General features: G+C 44.8%; 2 protein-coding genes across 4 annotated transcripts in view; one reads left to right on the forward strand and one right to left on the reverse strand.

Moving 5' to 3' along the window:
- Positions 1-2,408, forward strand: part of RAP1GDS1 (Rap1 GTPase-GDP dissociation stimulator 1) — a 70,657-nt gene extending 68,249 nt beyond the window's left edge. For both annotated transcript variants that reach the window (XM_068131248.2, XM_068131249.2), the window contains 2 exons: positions 1,092-1,268; positions 1,481-2,408. In XM_068131248.2, coding sequence (XP_067987349.1) covers positions 1,092-1,268; positions 1,481-1,599 — 296 coding nt within the window. In that variant the 3' untranslated portion in view covers positions 1,600-2,408. The remainder of the gene's footprint in view (positions 1-1,091; positions 1,269-1,480) is intronic.
- Positions 2,348-25,819, reverse strand: LOC137436982 (sorting nexin-21). 2 transcript variants are annotated; one of them, XM_068131252.2, is made up of 5 exons: positions 25,682-25,819; positions 8,888-9,039; positions 3,662-3,916; positions 3,308-3,568; positions 2,348-2,715 (listed from the first exon to the last, which is right to left on the reverse strand). In XM_068131252.2, exons 1-5 carry the CDS (start codon positions 25,722-25,724, stop codon positions 2,695-2,697), a joined length of 732 nt encoding a protein of 243 aa, XP_067987353.2. In that variant the 5' UTR covers positions 25,725-25,819; the 3' UTR covers positions 2,348-2,694. The 2 variants fall into 2 exon arrangements, with proteins under 2 accessions (XP_067987353.2, XP_067987352.2); XM_068131251.2 differs by lacking the exon at positions 2,348-2,715 and having other exon boundaries at positions 3,050-3,568.
- Between the last annotated feature and the right edge of the window lie 242 nt (positions 25,820-26,061).

A 26,061-nucleotide genomic window follows, 5' to 3' on the forward strand; every position in this document is an offset into this window, starting at 1 on the left:
TGTTGAGTTGGATCTTGGAGACGGCATGAAGCTGGAAGGTGTGAAAACATTTTGCTACCTCGGAGACATGCTGAATGGAGAAGGTGGATCAGACTCGGCAACGGTTGCTAGAGTGAGATGTGCATGGAAGAAGTTTTGGGAACTGAGTGGCGTGCTGATGATGAGGGGAGTGTCGTTGAAGCTGAAGGGAAAGGTGTATGCTGCATGTGTGAGAAGTGTTATGATTTATGGGAGCGAGACATGGGTAATGAACGTAGAGCAGCAACGAAGGTTGGAAAGGCTGGAAATGCGAATGGTTCGACGGATGTGCGGAGTATCGTTGAGAGAGAGGAAAACAAATGATGAATTGCGAAAGATGATGGGAATAGAGCCTGTGATTGATGCTGTGAAGAGGAACAGGTTGAGATGGTTTGGTCATGTGTTGAGGAAGGATGAAAGTGACTGGTTGAGAAGAGTGATGGAAATGAATGTAGAAGGAAGTAGAGGACGGGGAAGACAGAGAAAGACTTGGCTAAAGATGGTGGAAGAAGAAATGCGGGCAAGAGGGTTAACAAGGAGAGATGCAGAAAATAGGGCAAAATTGAGAAGATTGTCATGGGGACCACAAGGCTAACCCCCGCTCTAGTAGGGAAAATGGCCTTTAAAATGCATGTTGTTGTTGTTGTTGTAGGTACATGAGTTGGGTAGGTGAGAAGAACAAGCTGATTAGATTTTGGCTTAGGTCCAGATGCAGATCCAGCTTATCAGTGGGATACAAAACGTAAACTGTTCAGCCTAGCGGAGGTAGGTGATCAACCAAGATCCATTCTTGTTATTTTTTAAAATTATTTTGTTTTTATTGGCAACTGTCGGTCTGCATTGCTTCCAAAAATCTTGTGAAAATTGGCACACCTGTACAAATGTAATGGACAGAAAAACTAAAGGCTACACAGGAGTATTTGGCTAAAATTATTTGTAGAGAAAGCACTGTCATGATGGCAATATTTCCTCTTACAAGTAGAAATACCTAGATACCTGTAGTTTCCAAAATTGAAGAAGCATTGATGCAAATAACCAAAAATGCCGGTTGCATTGTCTGCCCTGCTGTACAGAGAAAGCTGCTCCGTATTTTCACGACTCGGGTCTTATTGAGGTTCTAACAACACTCTTTCGTTCTGCTGCCTCTGCCACGTCTTCTCCTCCACCATCTCCGTCACCCACTCACCCTGAAGTTCCTCCTGAAGTAATCGCCAATGGTCTTGCCCTCCTTGCTTCTGTCCTGCATTCGGGTGAGAGGAGCTTTGCAATTTTCTGTGATTTTAGAATAAAGAACACAAAAAATTTAGCATGTGTGGCCGATCATATCTATGAAGTTTCGCATCGACCTGTTAAGTGGTTTCGGAGAAGAACATTTTAATGCATTTGCCTTGTGTATGCTGACACTATCCTTGCCTTTTATTTTCCTCTTCCACCTGCTCCCCACTTTTCAATCTTCTTTCAGACAAGCTGAGAGAGAACGCAAAGTCTGCTGCACTACCTCTGCTCATTTCTAACCTTTCCTCTCACCCTTCTCCTGTAATTTCGAAACCTGCTGCCTCTCTTCTCCCCTCTCTCAAGTAGTTCTGCCTCTAAGCTCTTTGCTCTAACTGTAACATCTCATCTAGTCTCTTCCACAAAGGAAACCACTGGGGAAACCACTCAAAGAAACAGTTGAAGCCAAAAGACAAACAATGAGCTGGGTTAATGGTTTCATTTTGGTCACTTTGTTTTGTATTGAATGCTTTTTTCTTACGTTCAAAAGTTTGTTGTAAAATGGAATGCATACTAATTAAGTTTTTTTTTTTTTTCATAATGCGAACCATGGGTAAGATAAATGGGTAGAAACGAGCAAGCATTCCATTTGATAGCGAGTCAGAGACTATGCTGGAAAATTGCCAGTACCTGTACCATTGAAAGATCACTGGTTCAACATTCCTTTTTAATATCATATTTAGCTGGGAAGTTGCCCGAGTCTCAGTCCTGTACTCGCACCCACTGCTTCGGTGACTTGAAAATGAGTACACAAACTGCCATACCTTGGTATCTTAGCCTGGCGAGCCATAATATAATAATGAATAAAGGTAATAATTGAATGATTAATAAAAAATGTTTCCTGCAAAGCCATTGCATTGCTGAACATAAGAATAGCATATCAATATCAGTTAGACACCTAAGAGTTGTTTAAAAATGAATGGTTGTCATTTGTTTTAAAGGTATAAATGGTACCATTTTAATGAGTGTCCAGAGTGGGAGAGTGCCATGATCTCAAGGCACACGCCATTGTATTTATCTCCCATTTGCATCCCCACTTCACACGTTACAATGTATCCTGGTTTGGTAGGGATTTATTCCTACTTCCATTTTATGCGAATAAATATCCGTGCATGGTACCCTTTCGTCTTATCATCTGCAAGTATTATGCAAAGGGACTAACCTGAGTGGGGAGGGAGGTACCAATCCTTCTGCACAGTAATCATCCATTTGGAGAAAACAACAAAAATTGTGGATTTATTGTCAAGCATGCAGTGTTGAGTAAATGTCAAACTCGCCAATGCCATTGGAATATACATCTGCCATTTTGGCCAACCAACTCAAAATGGGAGCCATTAGCAAGATGTCAAACAACTCGGTGGCGTAATCGTTAGGGCATCCGCTCTGAGTCTGGGAGGTCAGTGGTCAGCCGACTCGTGCCAAATACTTTGGGGAAAAAAAAAAGATAAGAGCATGGACAATCCCCATAGGTTCGCATCCATGGGAAGTGGTAAATGCCTCAATTGCATGACTTGGTGCGGAGCAAAAACAATGTCATAAAGATGGCATTGCCGGTACCCAGAGTGCCCTGGGAGGTTGTCACTTCCCCCAGTTCAGCAGCTGTGTTTGTCTGAAGTCAAAGTTTGGCGTTATCTTGTATTTGTCTGCAAATGTGTGCATGGTTTGTTGCAGGTCTTCCATGAGCCTAATAACCTGTGGAATGTTTTAAATAATAATAATAATAACAATAAGAGCAGCCACAAATCACTGAGCCTAGCTAGGTCAGTAGTTTTCATTTATTTTACCACCAGTTAGCTATATTTCATGGAATGTCCTTTTTTGGGATTTGATGCCGAGCTTATTCTAAATGCTGTGTGACAATGTATTCCTTCAGAGTCGGCACATGACTAGGTTTCACCTGGTGACCTTCAAGCCGCTTGAGTAGTGAATTGGCAAAGCTTGTGTCTCTATTTCCCAGGTTGACGCTAAGGCGCCGTGCCATGTCCGTCAGTGGAAGCAGTAGTGGTGGTGTGCTTACTGTGGTAGAATTATATCCCTCTGGCTCAAGAAGATCGATGGCGTCGACACATGCCCGCAATGCAGCATGCTGATTGCTCAAATCAAACTGGCATACGGTTATGGCAGCAAGTGTCGATGCTCCACGCTGCAAATCCAGCCAGTCCCAAGAAAGGCGACGCTGGAGGCACAGGGTTGGAGAAAGAATGGCCACTGCTTCCTCGTAGGCACCACCCCGGATGCACTCGTGGGCACGCACAAGCTCCGCATGGTAAAAAAAATCCTGGAGGAACCATTCTTTTATGTCAAAGAAATACCTTGGTGAGACGTATTATGAAGATTCATTAGAGTGGTCAACATAATTGTGAGTCCGCACCTGGAACTCTCTTGCACAACGTACTGAAGGGAGGGCAGCGAGGCATTTCAGGTATGTCTCAATCTCTTGGCCACGCTGCTCTCTCATAGAGGATGTGAGTACACTCCAGCACAGACGTGACGGCAGAGAGACGGGCAGATCAGGAAAGCAGTGACGTAGGGTTTTGTGCAGAGACACCAGCTGTGAGAATCTCCGCTCGACAGGTATATATGTCTCAACACACCCACCAGTACGTAGTAGTGCAATGGTGTACAGCTGAAGGAGGACAGGAGATATTTCTGCAATATGTACATATTTGCAAACAAATTATGTTTCTGTTTTGGGTATTATTTTATCAACTGGTCATTGGTAAATACGCATTTGTTCTTCCAAACATTTCGCAAACATTTTCTTTCGCTAACACCATACTTTTGCTTATACAGTACAGTACTTCATTTTCATATTTTTTCATGTTTGCTCATCAATTTGCTGTGGATTATGCTCATGTAATTTAGTCAATTTGATGATTTTATTGTGTAAAATTTGTTTACTTTGTGACCATCCATTATGGGCTGTCGGGCCATTTTGCAATTATCATCACAATGAAACTCAACAGCAGAAACGTAATAATTAGACAAATAAACATTTGAGATAAAAAAAAAGTCATTCCAGCACATAACTTGCGAATAAAAATAAGTGTTTGAGTGTTCCAAGTATGAAATAATAAATTCTACTTCCTGCTCCTCTTTTGCTCTGAAGATGGTTAAAGCCCAAAATGTCAGCACCTTGTGATATTTACAGCGGATAACTTGAACCATTTTAACATTTCAGATGGTTTAGGCCAGTGCCTCGGGACCCATCCAAAGTTACCTTTAATGCATTTATGCTCAGCTTTTCTGTAGGCTGGTGGAACCAGATAATTTATATGAATGAATGAATGAATGAATGATCGTTTTAAGGCCATTTTCCCCGCTATAGCGAGGGTTAGCCTTGCGGGCCCCATGACAATCATGGTTCCCTGTTTGAGGCAATGTTTTTATGGCCGGATGCCCTTCCTGACACCAACCCTTGGTCACGCTCTTACGATGCGCAGGGATATGGTGTACCTATTCTAAATCGGGGTACACACCGTGATCATTCATCCCAGCAAGCTGGTACTCAATTTGCCGACTGGTACTCGGAAGGATGACAGGCTGAGTCAACCCCCCTGGCGTTAATTCAGCGATTGACCGGGATTCAAACCCAGGATCCTAGGATCCCAAGCCGGCACCCTAACCGCTAAGCCAACACCAGGGATATAAACCAGATAATTTATATATAACTAGCAAAAGTACTCGGCTATGCCGGGTAACAATGAGTCGCTTCCTGATGGGAATATGATATACGCAATCTGGGTTCTTCATCTAGAGGGAATTTTAAAAACAGATCGCAAGTACACTGGAGCAGTGGCGTATCGAGGAAAAATGACACTCGGGACGAGATGTCAAATTGCCGCCCCTCGTAACTTCCCATAAGTCTTTGAATGGTGTGTGTGTATGTCCCCGTGTTTGTCCGTGTGTGTGTGTTTGTCCATGTGTGTGTGTGTGTGTGTGTCCCCGTGTGTGTTTGTGTGTGTGTGTGTCAGTGTGTGTGTGAAGTGTCAGTACCTTTTTACCATTTGAGTTTTGTAATCACATTTTCACCAAAGCTTTATTATGAAAATATGGAGAAGGCAAATTAATAATTTTGTCAAAAGGTCAAAGGTCAGCGTCACATAAAATCATCAATTTTCATGCGATTGACCTGAAATTTTAATAATTTGCATATTGGGTAAATTAATTTGTCACCAATCAAAAGCTAGAAGCAGATTGGTTTTTTAGACCAGACCAGACGCAGAGAGCAGAGAGAAGCGAAGAGCAGTGAAGACAAAAACCAGCGAAGAGAGGGCGAAGCGAAGAAGAAGACCAAAATGTCTCCGAGCGCGTCCTTTTATCACCCATGCTCTGACGTCATCAGTCGTGCTTCGCCAATCAGCGAGTTGCTTCTTACCAGTCCTCCCATCAATCCAGTACCATTGCTAATCACGGCTCCTCGAGGCGTGGCCTCGGCCTGCCCGTACTATGTGTGCCTCCCAAGTCGGGGTTGTCAGTGGTAGGGCTCGACATCCTGGCTTCCGGTATGTTTTATTATTGAATGCCATTAAATGCGCGATTCTAACTAGTGTCTAATGTGGTGCCATAAGGGATATAGGGATAAATCACAGAGGGAACAACATACAAGGAATTAATTAACATAATCCCTGAGCTAATTAACATGCCCCCCCCCCCCTCCCCCCAACCCCCTTGATGGGGACGAATATACAAACTTAATCCGAACACACGGTCTAAACAAGTACTTATTACATCAAGGTTTCCACACGACATTTGGAGCACCTACCTATACAAATCTACCTGGACTAAAGTATCCCTACCCCCACAAACATAACAATATATATCTTGTATATCTTAAAGTAGCGGCAGTTTTGTGTCCAGCCGTCATGCTACGTCATTACGTATATGATATCATTACGGCGTAAACAACCGCTCACTTTTGAGAGCGGCAGGAAAGGTCATTCCTCTTGGGGTATATAGATTACAGTCTCTCTATGGACTGGTAACAAGAACATTGGGTGTGTTAATTTACCAAGTTTCTTGTGGAGAGATCGCCAAGTGGTTTAAGCATTCGAGCAAGCACTCCATTCAAAACCCTTAAGGAATGGCTGGCTTGGCAAGCCCCAGCTAGCTGCTAGGTAAATGAGAACACCTCCAACCCTTGTGGGGTATATCGATTACAGTAGATTTTCACTCAGTTCTGTAAGTAAAACTTACCTCATGGATGTCGGGATTCCTCAAAATTTCTTTGTTTAATGTTATAAGCAGCATTAACGACTTTTTAAAAAGCTAATCATATGTGTTTGTGCTTTATAAAATTTTACAAGTCCGGCTATGCCGCTGTTAGACTTTTGGTCTTCTTGTCTTTTGAACACCTCGTTAATCATCTTCAAAAAGGGTGTTATAACACACCCAAACACGCAGTTTTCATCCCTGCAATCTGTTGGATGTCCAGGTGTATGCATGCAAAGTTTGGGGCCTCTAGGTTTCATGGTTTTGGAGTTATGGAGACAGAAGGACACTGCCTTTTATTATTATAGATGGAGTAAATGTATGTACAGTCGTGGCCAAAAATATTGGCACCCTTGCACTTTTTTCAAACAATGCACCATTTCTTCCAGAAAATTGTTGAAATTAAAAAATATTTTGGTATCCACATTTGTATTTCTTTGGTTTGCAGTGGAACAAAACAAAAAAAGCTGAAAAGTTTGTTTGTTCTTCTTCATTCCAGGTGAGCTAAAAAGCTGAAAAAATTACTAAATCTTAGCTTATTCCACACAGAAATCTTAAAATGGCCCGGACAATATTATTGGCACCTCTTAGAAGTTGTTAGTAATAATTAGATTTCAAGCAGGTGATTCTCCTTTACTTTGGAATTTAACTCGCCTGTCGTGAGTTGCAGGTGCCTGCAATATAAAAATTACTCATTCAACCAGTTTGAATGGAGAAAAGGAGTCATTCTGCTGTTTTGTGTCACTGTGTATACCGCAATGAGCATGGAGAAAAGAAAGAAAACCAGAGAATTGCCTGAGGAGTTCAGACACAAGATTGTAGCCAAGCATGGACAATCTCAAGGCTACGAGTCCATCTCCAGAGACCTTGATTTTCCTGTGTCCACCGTACACAACGTTATGAGGAAGTTTAAGGCCCATGGCACTGCAGCCAACCTCCCTGGATGTGGCCGCATGAGAAAACTTGATCAAAGATTGCAGCGAGGGATTGTTCGAATGTTGGAGAAAGCACCTCGATCAACTGCCAAACAGATCCAAGCTGACCTTCAGACACAAGGTACTACAACTTAAACTCGCACCATCCGTCGCCAACTCAATGAAAAGGGGTTCTTTGGGTGGCAACCCAGGAGCACCCCACTGCTAAGAAAGCCCGACTGGAGTTTGCCAAAACACACCTGAACACGCCAAAATCCTTCTGGGAGAATGTCCTGTGGACAAATGAGACCAAGTTAGAGCTTTTTGGTAAAGCACATCATCTCTATGTTTACAGAAAACAAAATGAAGCCTTCAAAGAAAAGAACACCTTCCCTACAGTCAAACATGGAGTAGGTTCAGTGATGTTTTGGGGTTGCTGTGCTGTCTCTGGCACTGGGTGCCTTGAATGTGTGCATGGCATCATGAAATCAAGAGATTACCAAGGCATTTTGGAGCACAATGTTGAACCCAGTGTCAGAAAGCTGGGTCTCCGAAGAAGGTCATGGGTCTTGCAGCAGGACAATGACCCCAAACACACTTCAAAAAGCACCCAAGAATGGTTCAACACAAAACGCTGGACTGTTCTGAAGTGGCCAGCAATGAGTCCAGATCTAAATCCCATTGAACACCTGCAGGGAGATCTGAAAACAGCAGTTGGGAGAAGGCATCCTTCAAATCTGGGAGAACTGGAGCAGTTTGCACAAGAAGAGTGGGCCAAACTGCCAGTAGAGAGGTATATGAAGCTCATTCATGGCTACAGGAAGCGCGTAACTGCAGTTATTTTGTCCAGTGGCTGTGCTACCAAATATTAGGTCTCGGGTGTCAATAATTTTGTGTCTGTGCAGATTTCGTTTGATTTTATCAAGTCTTGGAATTTAATTTTTTTTGCAAATCTTGGCTTTTCCTGCCTTGGCAGGGAGGGTTGATGCAATTAGAATTATCCGAGCTATATATAATTAATCAGTGTATTACATGCGCACATGAGAAATTCGCACGTTTTCACTTCATATACGTAGCCTGAGTTAGTTTTATTTTAGGGAGCGTTTGAGGCAGCGGTTTGTTGCCTATATACCACCCAAATAAAGGAATGTGTCAGAAGAATGTGTTGTACGCTTGTAACAACATCGCCCATAGAGTGGGTACTCTACTATGGTATTACTAATGATAAAGATAGTAACATGACCCCCCTGGTGTCTAGTGTATACAATTTTGTACAATCGATGCTGGCGTGTCCTGCTGCGGATTGTTCTTAATGTTAGTTGTATTTTTGTATTGTTTTTCTTGTCTGATAACTTAATCAACGATTCCCCACATTGTCATGGAGATATTAATCATGGCCCATGATCAATATCTCAATGAGAATGTTGATTGGCAACAGTAATGATGTCCAAAGAATGCAACAAGAAACCTACGACATAACGCCTGCCGCTTTCAACCACCACACGGTTTTCGGTCACACTGAAGACCAGCTTCTCTGGACAATAAGGGCCGCGGATGAAACGCCATGCATCCTGCAGCTGGCTGGTGAGACGTGAGGAACCCTGCTGCAGCACAGCCTGGCATTCTGTCCATGGAAAAGCCAACACAGCCATGTTTTAGGAAATGGGATAGAGATGTTACATGGTAAGCAAAAATGCAAGTTGAGAAATCAAATATGTTGTGTTCACAATCTGGATATAACACCAGGTGATAGGCTAAATTATATGGCTGCATCCTCTGTTTCCTTATTTTACCTTTTTGGCCTTTTTCTAGCATTAATGCCCATAATAAGATCCATTTCAATCATCTGCCTTTCTATAGATTTTACAATGCCCCTTAATGGATTTTGCTTGAAATGTGTTGTTCCTTTATTTGACCAAAATAGCCACAAAAGTTTCCTGTGTCAAATGATTAATTTTACTTCCTGTGTTATGCTGTTCTATCTCTAGGGTTCCAAAACAACTTGTGCTTAGCTTGCACATTCAATGTGATCTATTACTGAAGCCAATATGACCAGGACAGGGCACAACAACAACAACATGCATTTTAAGGCCATTTTCCCTGTCAGAGCGGGGGTTAGCGGGGGTTACCAATAAATTGACTCGAAACATAAACATATCGCCACTGGCCTTAAAACATCAGCAAACTGGGCTATTTTAATGGCTTTGGGGGGGTCGTCAATTATTTGTGTTTCTGTTGGGTGGCATGTGGGAGGGGAATGCTGGTATGCCTAAGATTTCATACAAAATGTATATCCGTTGCAATATATGATTGTGATGTTTGTGGAAGTGAGATGCATTCTAAAAGTTTTGTGTAAAAGGGGAACAGATTTTAACGTTGGGGTTAGCGTTTGACTCAAATCGAATAACCGTCAAGGTGCAGCAGTTTACCGGTTACTTCCAAAATTTTAATCACCTGGGAATTTGAGCTTCTTGGATAAGGACGAACCTTCGTGGTGATTCTCTCTATTGGAGTATAAAGGAGAATTATAGAAGGTGTTCTTAAGGGGTGTTTGTGTGTATGTTCGTACAGGGAGCAGTCTTAGTGATTTTGGGGCCCTGGGTAAAAGTTAAGGATGGGGGGCCCCCACAGAAGCCTCTCCTCAGTGAAAGACACATGAAAGCCTACTTGGAGTTTGCAAAAAAGCACCTAAAGGACTCTCAGACTGTGAGAAACAAGATTCTGTGGTCTGATGAAACCAAGATTGAACTGTTTGGCTTCTGTCTGGCCACTCTGCCATAAAGCTCAGATCGGTGGAGTGCTCAGATCGGTGCCAGTGATGCTTGTCCTTCTGGAAGTTTTTCCCATCTCCACACAGGATCTCTGGAGCTCAGCCAGAGTGACCATCGGGTTCTTGGTCACCTCTCTTACCAAGGCCCTTCCCCCATGATTGCTCAGTTTGGCCGGGCGGCCAGCTCGAGGAAGAGTTCTGGTTGTTCCAAACTTCTTCCATTTAAGAATTATGGAGGCCACTGTGCTCTTGGGAACCTTCAATGCAGCAGAAAATGTTTTTGTAGGCTTCCCCAGATCTGTGCCTCAACACAATCCTGTCTCTGAGCTCTGCAGGCAGTTCCTTCGACCTCATGGCTTAGTTTTTGCTCTGATATGCATTGGCAGCTGTGAGACCTTATATAGACAGGTGTGTGCCTTTCCAAATCATGTCCAATCAATTGAATTTACCACAAGTGGACTCCAATCAAGGTGTAGAAACATCTCAAAGATGATCAAGAGAAATGGGAGGCACCTGAGCTAAATTTCAAGTGTCATAGCAAAGGGTCTGAATACTTATGTAAATGTGATATTTCAGTTTTTTCTTTTTAATAAATTTGCAAAACTTTCTAAAATCCTGTTTTCTCTTTGTCATTATGGGGTATTGAGTGTAAATTGATGAGGGAAAAAATTAATTTGAACGATTTCAGCATAAGGCTGCAACATAACAAAATGTGAAAAAAGTGAAGGGGTCTGAATACTTTCTGAATGCACTGTATATGAGTGTATTATATTGAGCTCGAAAAACAACATACACTCGCTATATGAGTGTATTATATTGGGCTCAAAAAACAACACTCGTTATATGAGTGTATTCTATTGGGCTCAAAAAACAACACTCTCGCTATATGAGTGTATTCTATTGGGCTCGAAAAACAGCAAACTCTAGCTATATGAGTGTATTCTATTGGGCTCAAAAAACAACATACTCTAGCTATATGAGTGTATTCTATTGGGCTCAAAAAACAACATACTCTCGCTATATGAGTGTATTCTATTGGGCTCAAAAAACAACATACTCTAGCTATATGAGTGTATTCTATTGGGCTCAAAAAACAACAAACTCTAGCTATATGAGTGTATTATATTGGGCTCAAAAAACAACATACTCTAGCTATATGAGTGGATTATATTGGGCTCGAAAAACAACATACTCTAGCTATATGAGTGTATTATATTGGGCTCAAAAAACACCATACTCTAGCTATATGAGTGTATTCTATTGGGCTCGAAAAACAACATACTCTAGCTATATGAGTGTATTCTCTTGGGCTCGAAAAACAACATACTCTAGCTATATGAGTGTATTCTATTGGGCTCAAAAAACAACAAACTCTAGCTATATGAGTGTATTCTATTGGGCTCAAAAAACAACAATCTCTAGCTATATCAGTGTATTCTATTGGGTTCAAAAAACAACATACTCTAGCTATATGAGTGTGTTGTATTGGGCTCGAAAAACAACATAATCTAGCTATATGAGTGTATTCTATTGGGCTCAAAAAACAACATACTCACGCTATATGAGTGTATTCTGTTGGGCTCGAAAAACAACATAATCTAGCTATATGAGTGTATTATATTGGGCTCAAAAAACAACACTTGCTATATGAGTGCATTGTATTGGGCTCAAAAAACATACTTTAGCTATATGAGTGTATTCTATTGGGCTCAAAAAACAACATACTCTCGCTATATGAGTGTATTCTATTGGGCTCGAAAAACAACATATTCTAGCTATATGAGTGTATTCTATTGGGCTTGAAAAACAACATACTCTTGCTATATGAGTGCATTGTATTGGGCTCAAAAAACAACATACTCTCGCTATATGAGTGCACTCGTATATGAATACACTCGCTATGAATACACTCAATAATGAGTGTATTCTATTGGGCTCAAAAAACAACATACTCAAGCTATATGAGTGTATTCTATTGGGCTCGAAAAACAACATAATGTAGCTATATGAATGTATTCTATTGGACTCGAAAAACAACATACTCTCGCTATATGAGTGTATTCTATTGGGCTCGAAAAACAACATAATCTAGCTATATGAGTGTATTCTATTGGGCTCGAAAAACAACATAATCTAGCTATATGAATGTATTCTATTGGGCTCAAAAAACAACATACTCTCGCTATATGAGTGTATTCTATTGGGCTCGAAAAACAACATACTCTAGCTGTATGAGTGTATTCTATTGGGCTCGAAAAACAACATACTCTAGCTATATGAGTGCATTGTATTTGGCTCAAAAAACAACATACTCTAGCTGTATGAGTGTATTCTATTGGGCTCGAAAAACAACATACTCTAGCTATATGAGTGCATTGTATTTGGCTCAAAAAACAACATACTCTAGCTGTATGAGTGTATTCTATTGGGCTCAAAAAACAACATACTCTCGCTATATGAGTGTTATATTGGGCTCGAAAAACAACATACTCTAGCTATATGAATGTATTCTATTGGACTCGAAAAACAACATACTCTCGCTATATGAGTGTATTGTATTCGGCTCAAAAAACAACATACTCTAGCTATATGAATGTATTCTATTGGACTCGAAAAACAACATACTCTCGCTATATGAGTGTATTGTATTCGGCTCAAAAAACAACATACTCTAGCTATATGAGTGTATTCTATTGGGCTCGAAAAACAACACTCTAGCTATATGAGTGCATTGTATTTGGCTCGAAAAACAACATACTCTAGCTATACGAGTGTGTTGTATAGGGCTCGAAAAACAACATACTCTAGCTATATGAGTGTGTTGTATCGGGCTCGAAAAACAACATACTCTAGCTCTATGAGTGTATTCTGTTGGACTGGAGAAACAACATACAATAAGTATAATGAGGAAAAAATGACATTCGTAAGGTATAAATGTTAGCCCTAATGTTATGGCTGCTGCTGCTGTTGCCGGCGCTGTTGCTTTCATTCTCGGTTTTTACTTTTGAAGAGATTAGTAAATTTTTGTGAACTTTCATGTAATTTCTTCAAGACGTTTTTTTTTTCGTTTTTCTGCTCCTCTTGCATAATTTTGTTTCATTGCTTCTGCCTAACGTTGCCAAGGTAGGCCATAAAATAGTCAGCTGATTGATGACGTGTGTGCATCATTTTATAAAAAATATTTTACGACCGATGAATAGCGCTAGCTAAAAACCACTCTGGAGTGGGCATCATTAAAAATACAACCTATGAAAATGAGTGGATTATCTCATTTGCGAACAAAAGGTAGACATCTGGATCTAGTGGTTGTTGGAATTTTTTGCTATCAGAGAAAACTGAAGTTCAGTAGATGAAAACGCTATCAGATTTTTCATTCTGTACACTGGGTGATGTAATTGATGGATTATTCAGTAGATCATCTGTGTTCATGTACTAGTGGTGCCACATTTGGTTTTGCTGAATAAACTCAGTTGGAAGTCTCACAAGTGGTGAAGGGGTAAATGTGGTTAATTCGAGATAATTTACTGCTTATGCACTTCACATCAATTACAACAGCTGTTGCAGGATTTAGGAAAAGATTTGTTTCTGAATATTGTATTATTATATCTTGGAAAAATTACTCTTCATAAAATAACACAACATGTAGAATTTGATAATGTAATTTAGGGCCTGTACGGTAGGGTGGCAAGAAGGAAGCCATTATTCAAAAAAGCCCACCTTTAGTCCCATTTGAGGTATGCATAAAACCACTCTGGAGATTCTGAAGACGTGTGGCAAAAGGTTTTGTTGGCTGACGAAACCACGATGGAACCTTTTGGGCTAAATGCAAAACGTTACGTTTGGCGCAAACCCAACAGCACATCGCCCAAAGAGCACCATCCCTACTGTGAAGCATGGTGGTGACAGCATCATGTTATGGGGATGTTTCTCATCAGCAGGGATTGAGTCACTTGTCAGGATAGATGGGAAAATGGATGGAGAAAATTACAGAAAAAAATCTTAGAGGAAAACCTGCTGCCCCCAGTAGGAAGCAGAAATTGGGACGGAAGTTCACCTTTCAGCATGACAACGACCCTAAGCACACAGCCAAAGCTACACTGGAGTCACTGGCAGATCTGGGTGGGGGGGAGGGGGTGCACACCCCTTCCCCCCCTTCGGATTTTCTATGACAAATTAAAAGCTATGAATATCGTGGGACGCCCCTCGTGTCCAGATTATTTTGAATAAGGAACGTTCCATGCAGCTTACCAACGCTCTGAGGTTTTAAATCACTTTTGCTTTATTATAAAACACTCCAAGTGCGACGGTAAAAAAAACCATGCTTTCGTCACATAAATTTCGTCATGGGAATTCTTCCGGATTATTTGTAGTTAATTAGCCTAATTAACTTAGGAGATCATAGCAATCATTTTGGAAGAACTACACAAATCAGAAATTCCACATCAGAAAGCTCCAGTAGAACTACACAAAAACATGCCTCATGCACGCACACACACACACACACACACACACACACACACACACACACACACACACACACGCAGACACACACACAGACAGGCAGACACACACACACATAGAAGCACACACAGACATACAAACACACACAGACATACAAAATTCATCAATTTATAGCAGAGGGAACAGCTGGGCAACAAGTCGTTTCTCCAGTTCCTCTATCTGGCCATTAGTCATCGCGAATCTTGTTATGTGTTCCTCCCCGACCTCCTGGTCTCGGTATACCTCCGAACCCCGAGAGGAGCCACGGCAGAAAAATGTTATTCTGTGTCAGTAATCAATAGTGAAACCACACCAAGGATTATAAACGAACAGATGTTGTATTGAAAATCACACACAATAATAAAGGTACAACCAATAGCAAACAAAGTGCACTCAATATATCTTAAGATGGTACCATCCGCTAAAATAAGATAACTCACTGCGCCCTCCCAGTGACTAGAAAAGAACCCTCCTCAATGTCTCTTTAACTCAAAGGTGATCCCGGCGATGAGGCGAGTAATGAGGCGTAGGCAAAGCGTGGCCAGTCACGTGGTCCAAACCAACATCAAACTGGTGGCGGAAAGGGAAATCCCAAAGGCGCGATCCAGACGTGCACGTTCGAAGTTCAATCAGCGAACCGCAACGTATTCTTCAAACGCCGCTTTCGCGCACACACATCCCCGGCAGACGACCGGAGGGTGAGAAAAGCTGACGCATAGCAAAACCTTTTTCGGTGAACGCAGTGCGCGGTGTAAAATGGCCGACGGCTCTTACTTGAGTCGAAGCGCCTAGGCGAGGATTCTCCGGAACCTCCACACCTATACCTGACTACGCAGGTTTCTCAATACTCCAGCGATAACACCTATCGCAGGAAATTCCTTTCAAGGAGACTCAAAGGTTACTCGTGGCTTTCGTTCGATCACGCTCGCTACGGAGCTTCAAGACACGCGTCTTCTTCCACTTTTCTCCTCCCGCCTTCTTCCTCTCCTCTCTCGTCGTCTTCCGGTTCTCAATCCGGTTTCCTGTTTCATTTAAAATATTAACCCTTTTCGCCTTTTAACAACAATAACCTTACCTTTTAACAACAATAATCGCCGTTTCCTTCAAACCCCAATAATAACAATAATACATAACCAGAAATGTTTCATGTGGATGAAACCACAACAACGGAAGTGCCGAATCTGTAGCAATCTGCTGAAGTGTTGGACCAGGGAAGAATGCAAGGAAATGCAGAAACTTACAAGAACGCACAAAATACTGTTTCTGAGGAGAAATTTTTTTTAACTTCCTGGGGGAGGACTACCAGACCCCTCTTCACCCACCTCCCCAACCCCTCCCCCCCCCCTTCCCCACCGGCTCTATGGCTTCGTGCACCCCTCCGTCTTGCAATTCTTGGATCCGCCCCTGGGAGTGGCTAAGGAACAAAAATATAAATGTCCTTGAGTGGCCCAGTCAGAGCCCTGACCTAAACCCAATCGAAAATCTGTGGCATGACTTGAAGATGACTGTCCATCAACGCTCCCCACGCAACTTGACTGAGCTTGAACAGTTTTGTACCAAAGAATGGGCAAATATTGCCCAATCAAGGTGTGCAAAGTTGGTGGAGACCTATCCCAACAAACTCACAGCTGTAATTGCTGTCAAAGGTGCTTCCACCAAGTATTAACTCAGTGGGGTGGACACTTATCCAACCAATATATTGTAGTTTTGTATTTTTAATTGATTTTCTGAAATTTGTAGAATTTATTTTCACTTCGAAGTTGTTGGTTACGATGTGTAAATAAAGGTGGAAAAGTCTGATTTAATGCAATTTAATTCCAGATTATAAGGCAGCAAAAGGTGAAAACTTTGAAAGGGGATGTAAATTTGCTATAGGACAAATATCGACTTAGATGTTGCTTGACCGAGCGGAATGGCCGCCGTGTTCGCACAGACTACCCGATTACACTCGAACGTTGGCCGAATCGCGCTATGCTAAATCAATGAAGGAAAGGACACAACGGCTGGGATTAAGGCAACGACACAAGGGGTACAGTTCTCAAGACCTCCGGAGGAGGATATAATATTGGTTATGCAGAACGGTTAGATTACACGGCAAGAGGTAAAGCACAGCAAGATGGACACTTAGACACAGTCTTATCTTATTCCCGACAGACCACAGACAAACGGGACAAGACTGACTCACACAGGGATTGATGGCAAGGAAGGGCAGGCAGTCGATAGCTCAAGGTGCACCTTGGCTCAGGGGCAGAATCGACCCGGTCCGGTCCAGAGATGCGGCTAGGTATCGTCGCGCTGGAGGTGGCATCCGTTTCTCTCCAAGCTGAGGCGCATCTGACGTCACCTCCGTCTTCCTGCGCATGCCCAGCGGGGAGTGACACGCCCTCGGCTCGTTAGCTCCGCCCCAGATGGAATCGGTCCGCCGCTTCTTATTGGGTGCGGGGTTTTACCGGGCTCCGCCCTTGACGAGGAGCTGACAGTGAGCCCCTGCGTGGTAACCCCGTCGGAGCACATGTTCAATGGCGGCTAACCAAGCCGGAGTGAGGACGCACACTCCCCGCGCCGCCGCCGCCGCTGTTGTTGTTGGTGTTGTTCCATGAGGAAGAGATGCGGGGAGGTATTGGGAGGTCCTAAACTTACTAATGGTGCCATACAATCACATTCTGGTGCAACGAAGAGTCAGAATTAATGGAAACGAGTCCTTAACTGACATAGACTAAGAATAACTAGCAAGATGTCCTATAGTTGTCTACGTGAGATGCGGTGAACCTGGGTACGACATTTAATGGGGGAAAAAGGGGAAGGTCGGTTCTACAGAGTGTTGTTTACAGACAATGGGACTAGGGAATGGGGGATTGGGGATAGTTGGGGAGTATTGGGGAAATAGGGGAATATTTACAAGCGGATATGGATGGAGGCCAAATCCCATATCCGCAACATTGCACCCTTCTCTACCTTGGGGCGTCCCGACCCGATAAATCTTTACCTACGTTAGTGTGGCACTCAGATGTAGTTCCCTCTACTATTAACTCAACCCTGAGTGCGACAGTTTTACAGATGTTCACAAATGAGTAAATATGTCCCCCTGCGACGTTGCACCCTTCTCCTCACAGAAACACACCCACAGGATAACCGAATCGCGGAAAGAATCCTCAAACTAAACATACAGCCGGTAGGGAGCATTATTTACACAAGACTACACTGATATTTACACTACGATCCAGGACCTGTTTTTGGAGGAACACATGCAGATGTTATGCATAGAGAGAGCACGCATGCCAGCATCGATACACCAACCCACGAGTGCTCTGTGGCCTTACGGCCTTTAATAATGTGCAGAGCACCCCATCCAAGCACCAAAAGCACCACCCCATCATGTACAGTCAGCACCATCCGGTGCACCAATAAAGTGTTCAACGTCACCGGTGGTGTCGCAGCCGGCCGATGTTCTGCCGCTGGTCTTGCCTTCCTGAAGTGCTTGGCCTTCTAGCTTCCTTAGAAAATAAAGAAAGGCGCCAACCGCGTCCATTTCTGTATTGTGGCCATCAGGGGGCCAACTAAAAGTGGTTCACCTGTATGGCATAGGTGCCACGTTGACCCAGAGGTCCATCAACGGGTGGTGCTTGCCCGCAAAAGAACTGCGGTCCATGGTGGGCGGCCACAAAAATTGCGGTCCATATGGTGTATCGATCCAGGCAGCAAGCAGCGAAAGTACAGGCCCACAACTGCAGAGCCAGCACCTCTCTCTCCTCTCTCTCTGCCCCAAAGCCAGATCCTCGGAGGTGGGAGACAAAAGAAGAAGACAAGTGAGTAAGGTGGTAAGGGCGCAAAAGTGCACGCAATACAAGATGATGCACACTGGGGGCACATGGGAACCAGATGAGACAGGTACGTTCCTACCGTACGCCCCCCCCCCCCCCACCAGGTAACCTACATTGCCCCTCCCTTACCCCTTACTGTAGCCACAAAACACAACACTACCCATAAACATCTACTTTACAAATCAACAAACGTCCCTACTGTCTTCCCCGTTCCTCCCATAAACCAAATTCGTCTTCTCTCCCTCCTAACCAATCAAATTTGCCATTTCCAACTCTCATCAAAATTTGCCATCTCCAACTCAACATCAAAATTTGCCATCACCAATTCATCATCAGTCCCTCCTAAGGAGGGAGAGATGGAATCACCCCAATGTCTCATCCACGTCGTGATGCGTCTCACAAATCCAACAGCAATTCTCATTTCCTGCAACTCAAAACAAAGAAAACACAGGTGTGGAGTCATCATCATCACCACAGGTAAGTGGCTGCGTATGGTGCGACAGGTTCATCAATCCTAACTATTTCCTAAATGACTTTAACAACTTTACATTACCCGGGGTCTTTCCCTGCCAATCCATTGGCCAACTTACACTATGGGTTCTAAAAACCAATTCCCATTGACCAAACTGTGGTGCCTCTCAATTTGGGGTCTCACTCCCCCGATTCATCTCCCGGTGCCTTCGCACAATTTCTGGGCTGCGACGTGTCGCTCTCCCAGCAGGTCTACCCACCTGCACACCTCCACCACTGTAGTTGCCACCCGAGCTTACCTGCTCCTTACCCTAACCTATCTAACTGGGGAAGGCGCTCTCCTGGCTCTGTCACCCCCTGGTGCCCTCTGGCACTGGGCTACCCGGGTCCGTCCTCCGGATCCTCGGGCCCCATCCACAACTCCCGGCTCCCAGAGCCCACCTGCGGCCTCACCTGGCCGACATCCTCACAGTGGTGGAGTGCCCAAACCAACTACACACACTAACAGGCTACACGCCCAGCCATTTCCACAACACTAATGCACCCATCCACAATACCATTCTGCAACCGCACCACAAATGCCAATATCCAACCACAATTTACCTATACCTTCTACCTAACACTTACACTACCCGCCCCGGGTACTCGTGAAAGGGGTCCACTCTTCCCCCATCCACACCTTCGCACCATGCACACCACTCCGTACCACTTACTCCAACTCTCTCCACACCACTCATTCTCTGCTCCATATATTCCACACACCTGTACTTGCACACCTGTGCTCTCACACCTGGTGCCACCTGCACCCTTCTCTCCCCAAGCGCATTCGCGCTGATCCACAACACTCACTACTCATACACTGCTCCACACACCTGTCCAGTTCTCACACAGCATCATCTCATCTAACTACTCCCCTCTGAAACTTGCGCTTCCCAGTCGTCCCTTTAAACTATTGCGCTCCCTTGTCATTATAATCCACACTAATCTACCTGCGTCCCCACTACAGGTATCATTGTCACTAACTAACCTTAACGTTACCTAATGTCATCTTCGCTCGCTAGATCCCTAACAATATAACCTAACCCACCCGGGCTAGTTTTCACTGCCATACACCCCATAAACTATAGCTCCTTTGCCCCCACTCTGTGAGGGATGATGGATTTGCCATCCCACCACATCGGGCATCTCCCACTACCAATTTTGCACATCAAATTTCAACAAATCAAAAATTTGCCAATAACTACTCATCATCTGCCAATCATTACTGCCAATCCTTTGCCAATCATCAAATTTTGTTTTTTTCTAATTTTGGGTCCAAAACACTAACCTCATCACACAGTCTACTCACTAATGCCTCTCGGTGCGCCAATTCCTGTCCAAAGCCCGGCTTCGTAAAGCCGAGCAATGAATGCGGGTTGTTCCGTGCCAGCGGCTGGATGCGTCCGGCATTCGGTGCAGGGACGGGGGCTTACCCGTGCCGAGATCCCACGCACCATCTCGGCACGGAGCCATCCAATGTCCCGATCTCGACCTGCCGGCACGTCTCACCAAAAAGTGGTCGCCATGACGACCCTTCCTATCGGGCTGCCAGCTCCGCCTAGTGGAGCACGGACGCGGCCGTTCAAAGCGCGGCCCGGCGTGGATCGCGTACGGCGGTTCTTTCGAAACCGCCGTGGTTCGGATCCCCGCTGGTCCTCGCGGCACGCGAAGCTGCCCGATGCGCACCGAGGGCCCGATTCGGCTATAAGTCGTTCTAACCTCTAACCCGGTTACCGTCGATGCCTTACCTGCATGCTTACATGCATACGCTACCCCTTTCTTGCTCATACATCCAGCCGTTTCCATGCTCCTCGTCGTACCTTTTCTTACACACCTCGGTACACTCATTCCACTCCCAGCCTTGGTCACACACCTGACCACCGAACACTTTGGCACACATTCGTTGGTCGCACACCTCACCAACACACCTCTTCGCGCCCCTCCTCGGTCACCTCCTCTGTGACAATCACAGGTGTGCCCTCACTCGCACACCCAACCACGTGCCTCACTACCAATTCCAGCGTGCATTCCCACTCACGCTCTACCATTCCAGGTGTGCATCCTTCCATTCCAGGTGTACATCCTCGCTCACCTGTCACAACCAACTCACGCTCCTTGTCACTCTCACTACTCTCACCTCCACTCTTGACAGCGCACTCACCCTTACTCTCGACAGCGCACTCTTTCCTCATGCACCTGTCCATTACACACCTTTCTCGCGCACACTCTCCCGTTACACCCTCTGTAACACTCACCACAGGTGTACACTCTTCCTTACTTTTGGCAGCGCACTCTTTCCCCATGCACCTGTCCGTCACACATCTTTCTCGCACACCCTCTCCCGTTACATCCTCTGTAACACTCACCACCGGCGTGCATTCTCCCTTTACACCCTCCGTAACACTCCTCACTACGCGCTCCCATGTGCTCCCTCGCACACGCGCTACGACCGACTCACTCTCGCCAGCACCCTCACTCCTTGGCACGCACTTTTTCCTCACACACCCCAGAGTCGGACTTTCTCGCACACCTCCTTTTTCGCACACCAGACCTGTCGCACACTTCACCAACGGCCTCTCACGAACACCCGGGTCCATCTCGACCCCCAAGCTCATTAAATCACCTGGCGCATCATACGCACGACCATATTGGTCACCACTTACACCGGGTCCTCTTCCTCTTCGCTTCTCCTCCATCACCTGCGAATCCCTCATCCGGTTAATGAGCACATCATCACGATCCAAACACAGACTTTGGACCAATTCTTTTACCTCCTCTTTTATCTCTTTCTTATCCCCTCTCCGTCGCTTCTTAATTTCGCTCACCCCTTCTTCCACTTCTTCTAATTTCTGCTTCACCTCTTTTATTTCCCGGTACGTCTCCTCAAGCTCGTCCTCCAAGGCTACCTTGACCGTTTCCATGTGCGTCCTCACCTGCCGGTCCTTCGTCTCCATTACCTCTGTCACCTCGTCCAACCTCGTTGTCAGTCCCTCACGTACCATCTGACATTCCCTCTTCGTCGCTATCAAGTCGTCTTTTAGTTCTTTCTGTGTCGCTTTTAACCCTCCTAGTACCGCAGTGTTCCTTTGTACCTGCTCCACTAACTCCGTCTGTCCCACCGTCAGCTGTTCCACCTCCTGCGTCAGGTCCTCTATGCCCCCTTGTAACTTTACAGTCCCCTTTCTCACCTCCTTCTCCATGTGCTCCTTACAGTGCCTCACCTCCTCGCGCACTCCTCCGACCTCCTCACTCACCCCTCTTCTGATCTCTTCTCCCATCACTTGCATCTCCTGCCCAGATGCCACCCTCATCTGCTCCATTTCCTCCCTGTGAGCATCCAGTTTGGTTTCTACCCCCATTCTGACCCCCTCTATCTGCTGCCCCATTTGTTTAACTTCCCTTTCCGCTTGGTCCCTCATGTCCCTCAATTTGCCTTCCATACTGTTTTCTAACCCCTCTAACCCCTTTTGCATCCCTTCCATTTGATTCTCTTGCGCGGCCATTCTGTTTTCTACCCCCATTAACCCCTCCTGTATTTCCCCTAATCTATTGTCTAATCCCTCTATTCTACTCCCTAACCCTCCGATCTGGGCCCCCATGTTTTGTTCTAACCGTTGGCTATTGGCCCCCATGTCCTCCCTCAATTTCTCGCTATTGGACCCCATTTGGCCCTCCAATCGCTCACCCTGAGCGTCCATCCGGTTCCCCATTACCCCCAATTGCTCACTCTGCAGTTTGAGGGACGCCTGCATTTGCACCATAAATTGCTCCATGAGGGCCTGCATTTGGGCCATCCCTCCCACTTGTGCAGCGGGTGCGGCCGCCGTAGCTATGTGCGAGGCGCCATTTTGCGCGCCCGCAACCTCGTGCGCGAGGCCGCCATTTTGCGACCCTGCCACCCTCACTGCTTCGCTCTCCTCATGTCCCTCAATTTGGTCCTGGATCGACCCTGCCTCACTCTCCTCTACCGGAACCCAGCCGTCTTGATCTGCCATAGCGCGACTTTCAAAATTCGGGTTTTTATTTTTGTAAAACACAATCAAATTTCGCCGTTATAATTTCGAGCGCGTTTCACGCGCTCGGGTCCAATCTCACTCCTCGACACCAATTGTTACTCTAATAGTACAATTGGTGTTCCAAAATTTGGGCCTAACAAATTTAGTCCCAGGTCCGAATCCAACTCCTGACAACCAATTGTTACGGACACGACTTAGATGTTGCTTGACCGAGCGGAATGGCCGCCGTGTTCGCACAGATTACCCGATTACACTCGAACGTTGGCCGAATCGCGCTATGCTAAATCAATGAAGGAAAGGACACAACGGCTGGGATTAAGGCAATGACACAAGGGGTACAGTTCTCAAGACCTCCGGAGGAGGATATAATATTGGTTATGCAGAACGGTTAGATTACACGGCAAGAGGTAAAGCACAGCAAGATGGACACTTAGACACAGTCTTATCTTAGCCCCGACAGACCACAGACAAACGGGACAAGACTGACTCACACAGGGATTGATGGCAAGGAAGGGCAGGCAGTCGATAGCTCAAGGTGCACCTTGGCTCAGGGGCAGAATCGACCCGGTCCGGTCCAGAGATGCGGGTAGGTATCGTCGTGCTGGAGGTGGCGTCCGTTTCTCTCCAAGCTGAGGCGCATCTGACGTCACCTCCGTCTTCCTGCGCATGCCCAGCGGGGAGTGACACGCCCTCGGCTCGTTAGCTCCGCCCCAGATGGAATCGGTCCGCCGCTTCTTATTGGGTGCGGGGGGTTACCGGGCTCCGCCCTTGACGAGGAGCTGACAGTAAGCCCCTGCGTGGTAACCCCGTCGGAGCACATGATCAATGGCGGCTAACCAAGCCGGAGTGAGGACGCACACTCCCCGCGCCGCCGCCGCCGCTGTTGTTGTTGTTGGTGTTGTTGTTCCATGAGGAAGAGATGCGGGGAGGTATTGGGAGGTCCTAAACTTACTAATGGTGCCATACAATTACATTCTGGTGCAACGAAGAGTCAGAATTAATGGAAACGAGTCCTTAACTGACATAGACTAAGAATAACTAGCAAGATGTCCTATAGTTGTCTACGTGAGATGCGGTGAACCTGGGTACGACATTTAATGGGGGAAAAAGGGGAAGGTCGGTTCTACAGAGTGTTGTTTACAGACAATGGAACTAGGGAATGGGGGGATTGGGGATAGTTGGGGAGTATTGGGGAAATAGGGGAATATTTACAAGCGGATATGGATGGAGGCCAAATCCCATATCCGCAACAATATTGTAGTTTTGTATTTTTAATTGATTTTCTGAAATTTGTAGAATTTATTTTCACTTCGAAGTTGTTGGTTACGATGTGTAAATAAAGGTGGAAAAGTCTGATTTAATGCAATTTAATTCCAGACTATAAGGCAGCAAAAGGTGAAAACTTTGAAAGGGGATGTAAATTTGCTATAGGTTCGGTAGCGTCAAGTCCCATTCGCTAAGTTCTAAGGCAGAGACTTCAAGTATTAATGTGGTTCTTTATATATTCCCAATTTATGAATTCCTAACATTTCGAATAAAGCATAGGGTATGGAAACATCAATAAACCTTTTAAGACTGAGCGTTTTTGCCTTTAGATATTGTTTAAACATCTCAAATTACAGTGAAAACCCTATCTTTACCTCCGCCACCAAATGGGGATGGAGGTTATGGTTTCACCCCTGTCTGTCTGTTTGTGCACAAGATATCTCAAAAGGTTGTGGACGGATTTGGACGAAATTTGGCGGAGCGGTAGTTTATGTGACAAGGACTAAATAATTATATTTTGGTGAAGATCTGGATATGGATTCGGATCCGGCCACTCGAATTTTTAAAGTGATTCTTCACCATTGGGAGATCGGGCCAAAAATGATGCATAGCAGGATATCTCAAAAAGTTGTGGACGGATTTGGACGAAATTTGGCGAAGCGGTAGTTTATGTAACAAGGACTAAATGATTCTATTTTGGTGAAGATCCGGATTCTGATCCGGCCACTCGAATTTTTTAAGTGATTCTTCAACATTGGGAGATCGGGCCAAAAATGATGCATAGCAGGATATCTCAAAACGTTGTGGACAGATTTGGACGAAACTTGGGTGAGACGTTTGGTGTGTGAAAAGGACGAAATGATGATATTTTGGTGAAGATCTGGATACGGATACTAGATTGTTTTAAATAATTCTTCACCATTGAGAGATCGGACCAAAAACGATATGTAGCATAATATCTGAAAAAGTTGTGGACGGATTATAACAAAACATGGTGAATGAGTTGATTAGGTGACGAGAACAAGCCGATTCGATTTTGGTTCAGGTCCGAATCCAAATCTGGCCTATCAGTGGGATACAAAACATCAACTGGTCAGCCTAGTGGAGGTATGTGCTCCACCGATTGCCGTTCTAGTTCTTCTACCTGCAGAACGGCAGGTTGACCACCTCATCGTCCAGATGGGAATCAAACTCAGCAAGGTAACGTTTCCATGGCTGAGAACCATCCCTTCACTACTCGATAATATCACTTAATAAACCTCTAAAGCAAACTGATTGCAACCTTGGTAACTCGAACATGGCACACCGGTGCAACAGCATGGTCACATTAACTCAATAAGAAAGCTGCGGAGATTTCCGCGGGAGAACAAGTCCCAAACTCACCAGCAACGGCCATCCTGTGTTCCTCCTCCACTGGACCCGCCATGCCCTGTTGTTGTATTTATTTATCTAGATTTCGTTCCATGCCTCCTTCCACTTTGTGCGTTGTGCGTAACGACGTCACTGGTATATCTACGCCTTCCTGGCAGCTGGGAATGCTTTTTACCGAGGGTCTCCGATACCGAGCAAATATCAGAATTCTTTAATTTTTAACCACAGGTTACAGTGAAATGAACACATGGAGATTGTTCCTTTTTCCAGCTTATTTTAGCTCAACAATGCTGGAACTTTCAACACATCAATCATCAAATCTATCAGTGTGAAGCTCGGTACTCGGAAACATTGTAGATAGTTTAGTATTTAAGTTTGATTTTTTTTTTGTC

This window comes from Myxine glutinosa, chromosome 11 (assembly GCF_964187855.1).
Source record: "Myxine glutinosa chromosome 11, kmMyxGlut1.1, whole genome shotgun sequence".
Taxonomy (NCBI): domain Eukaryota; kingdom Metazoa; phylum Chordata; class Myxini; order Myxiniformes; family Myxinidae; genus Myxine; species Myxine glutinosa.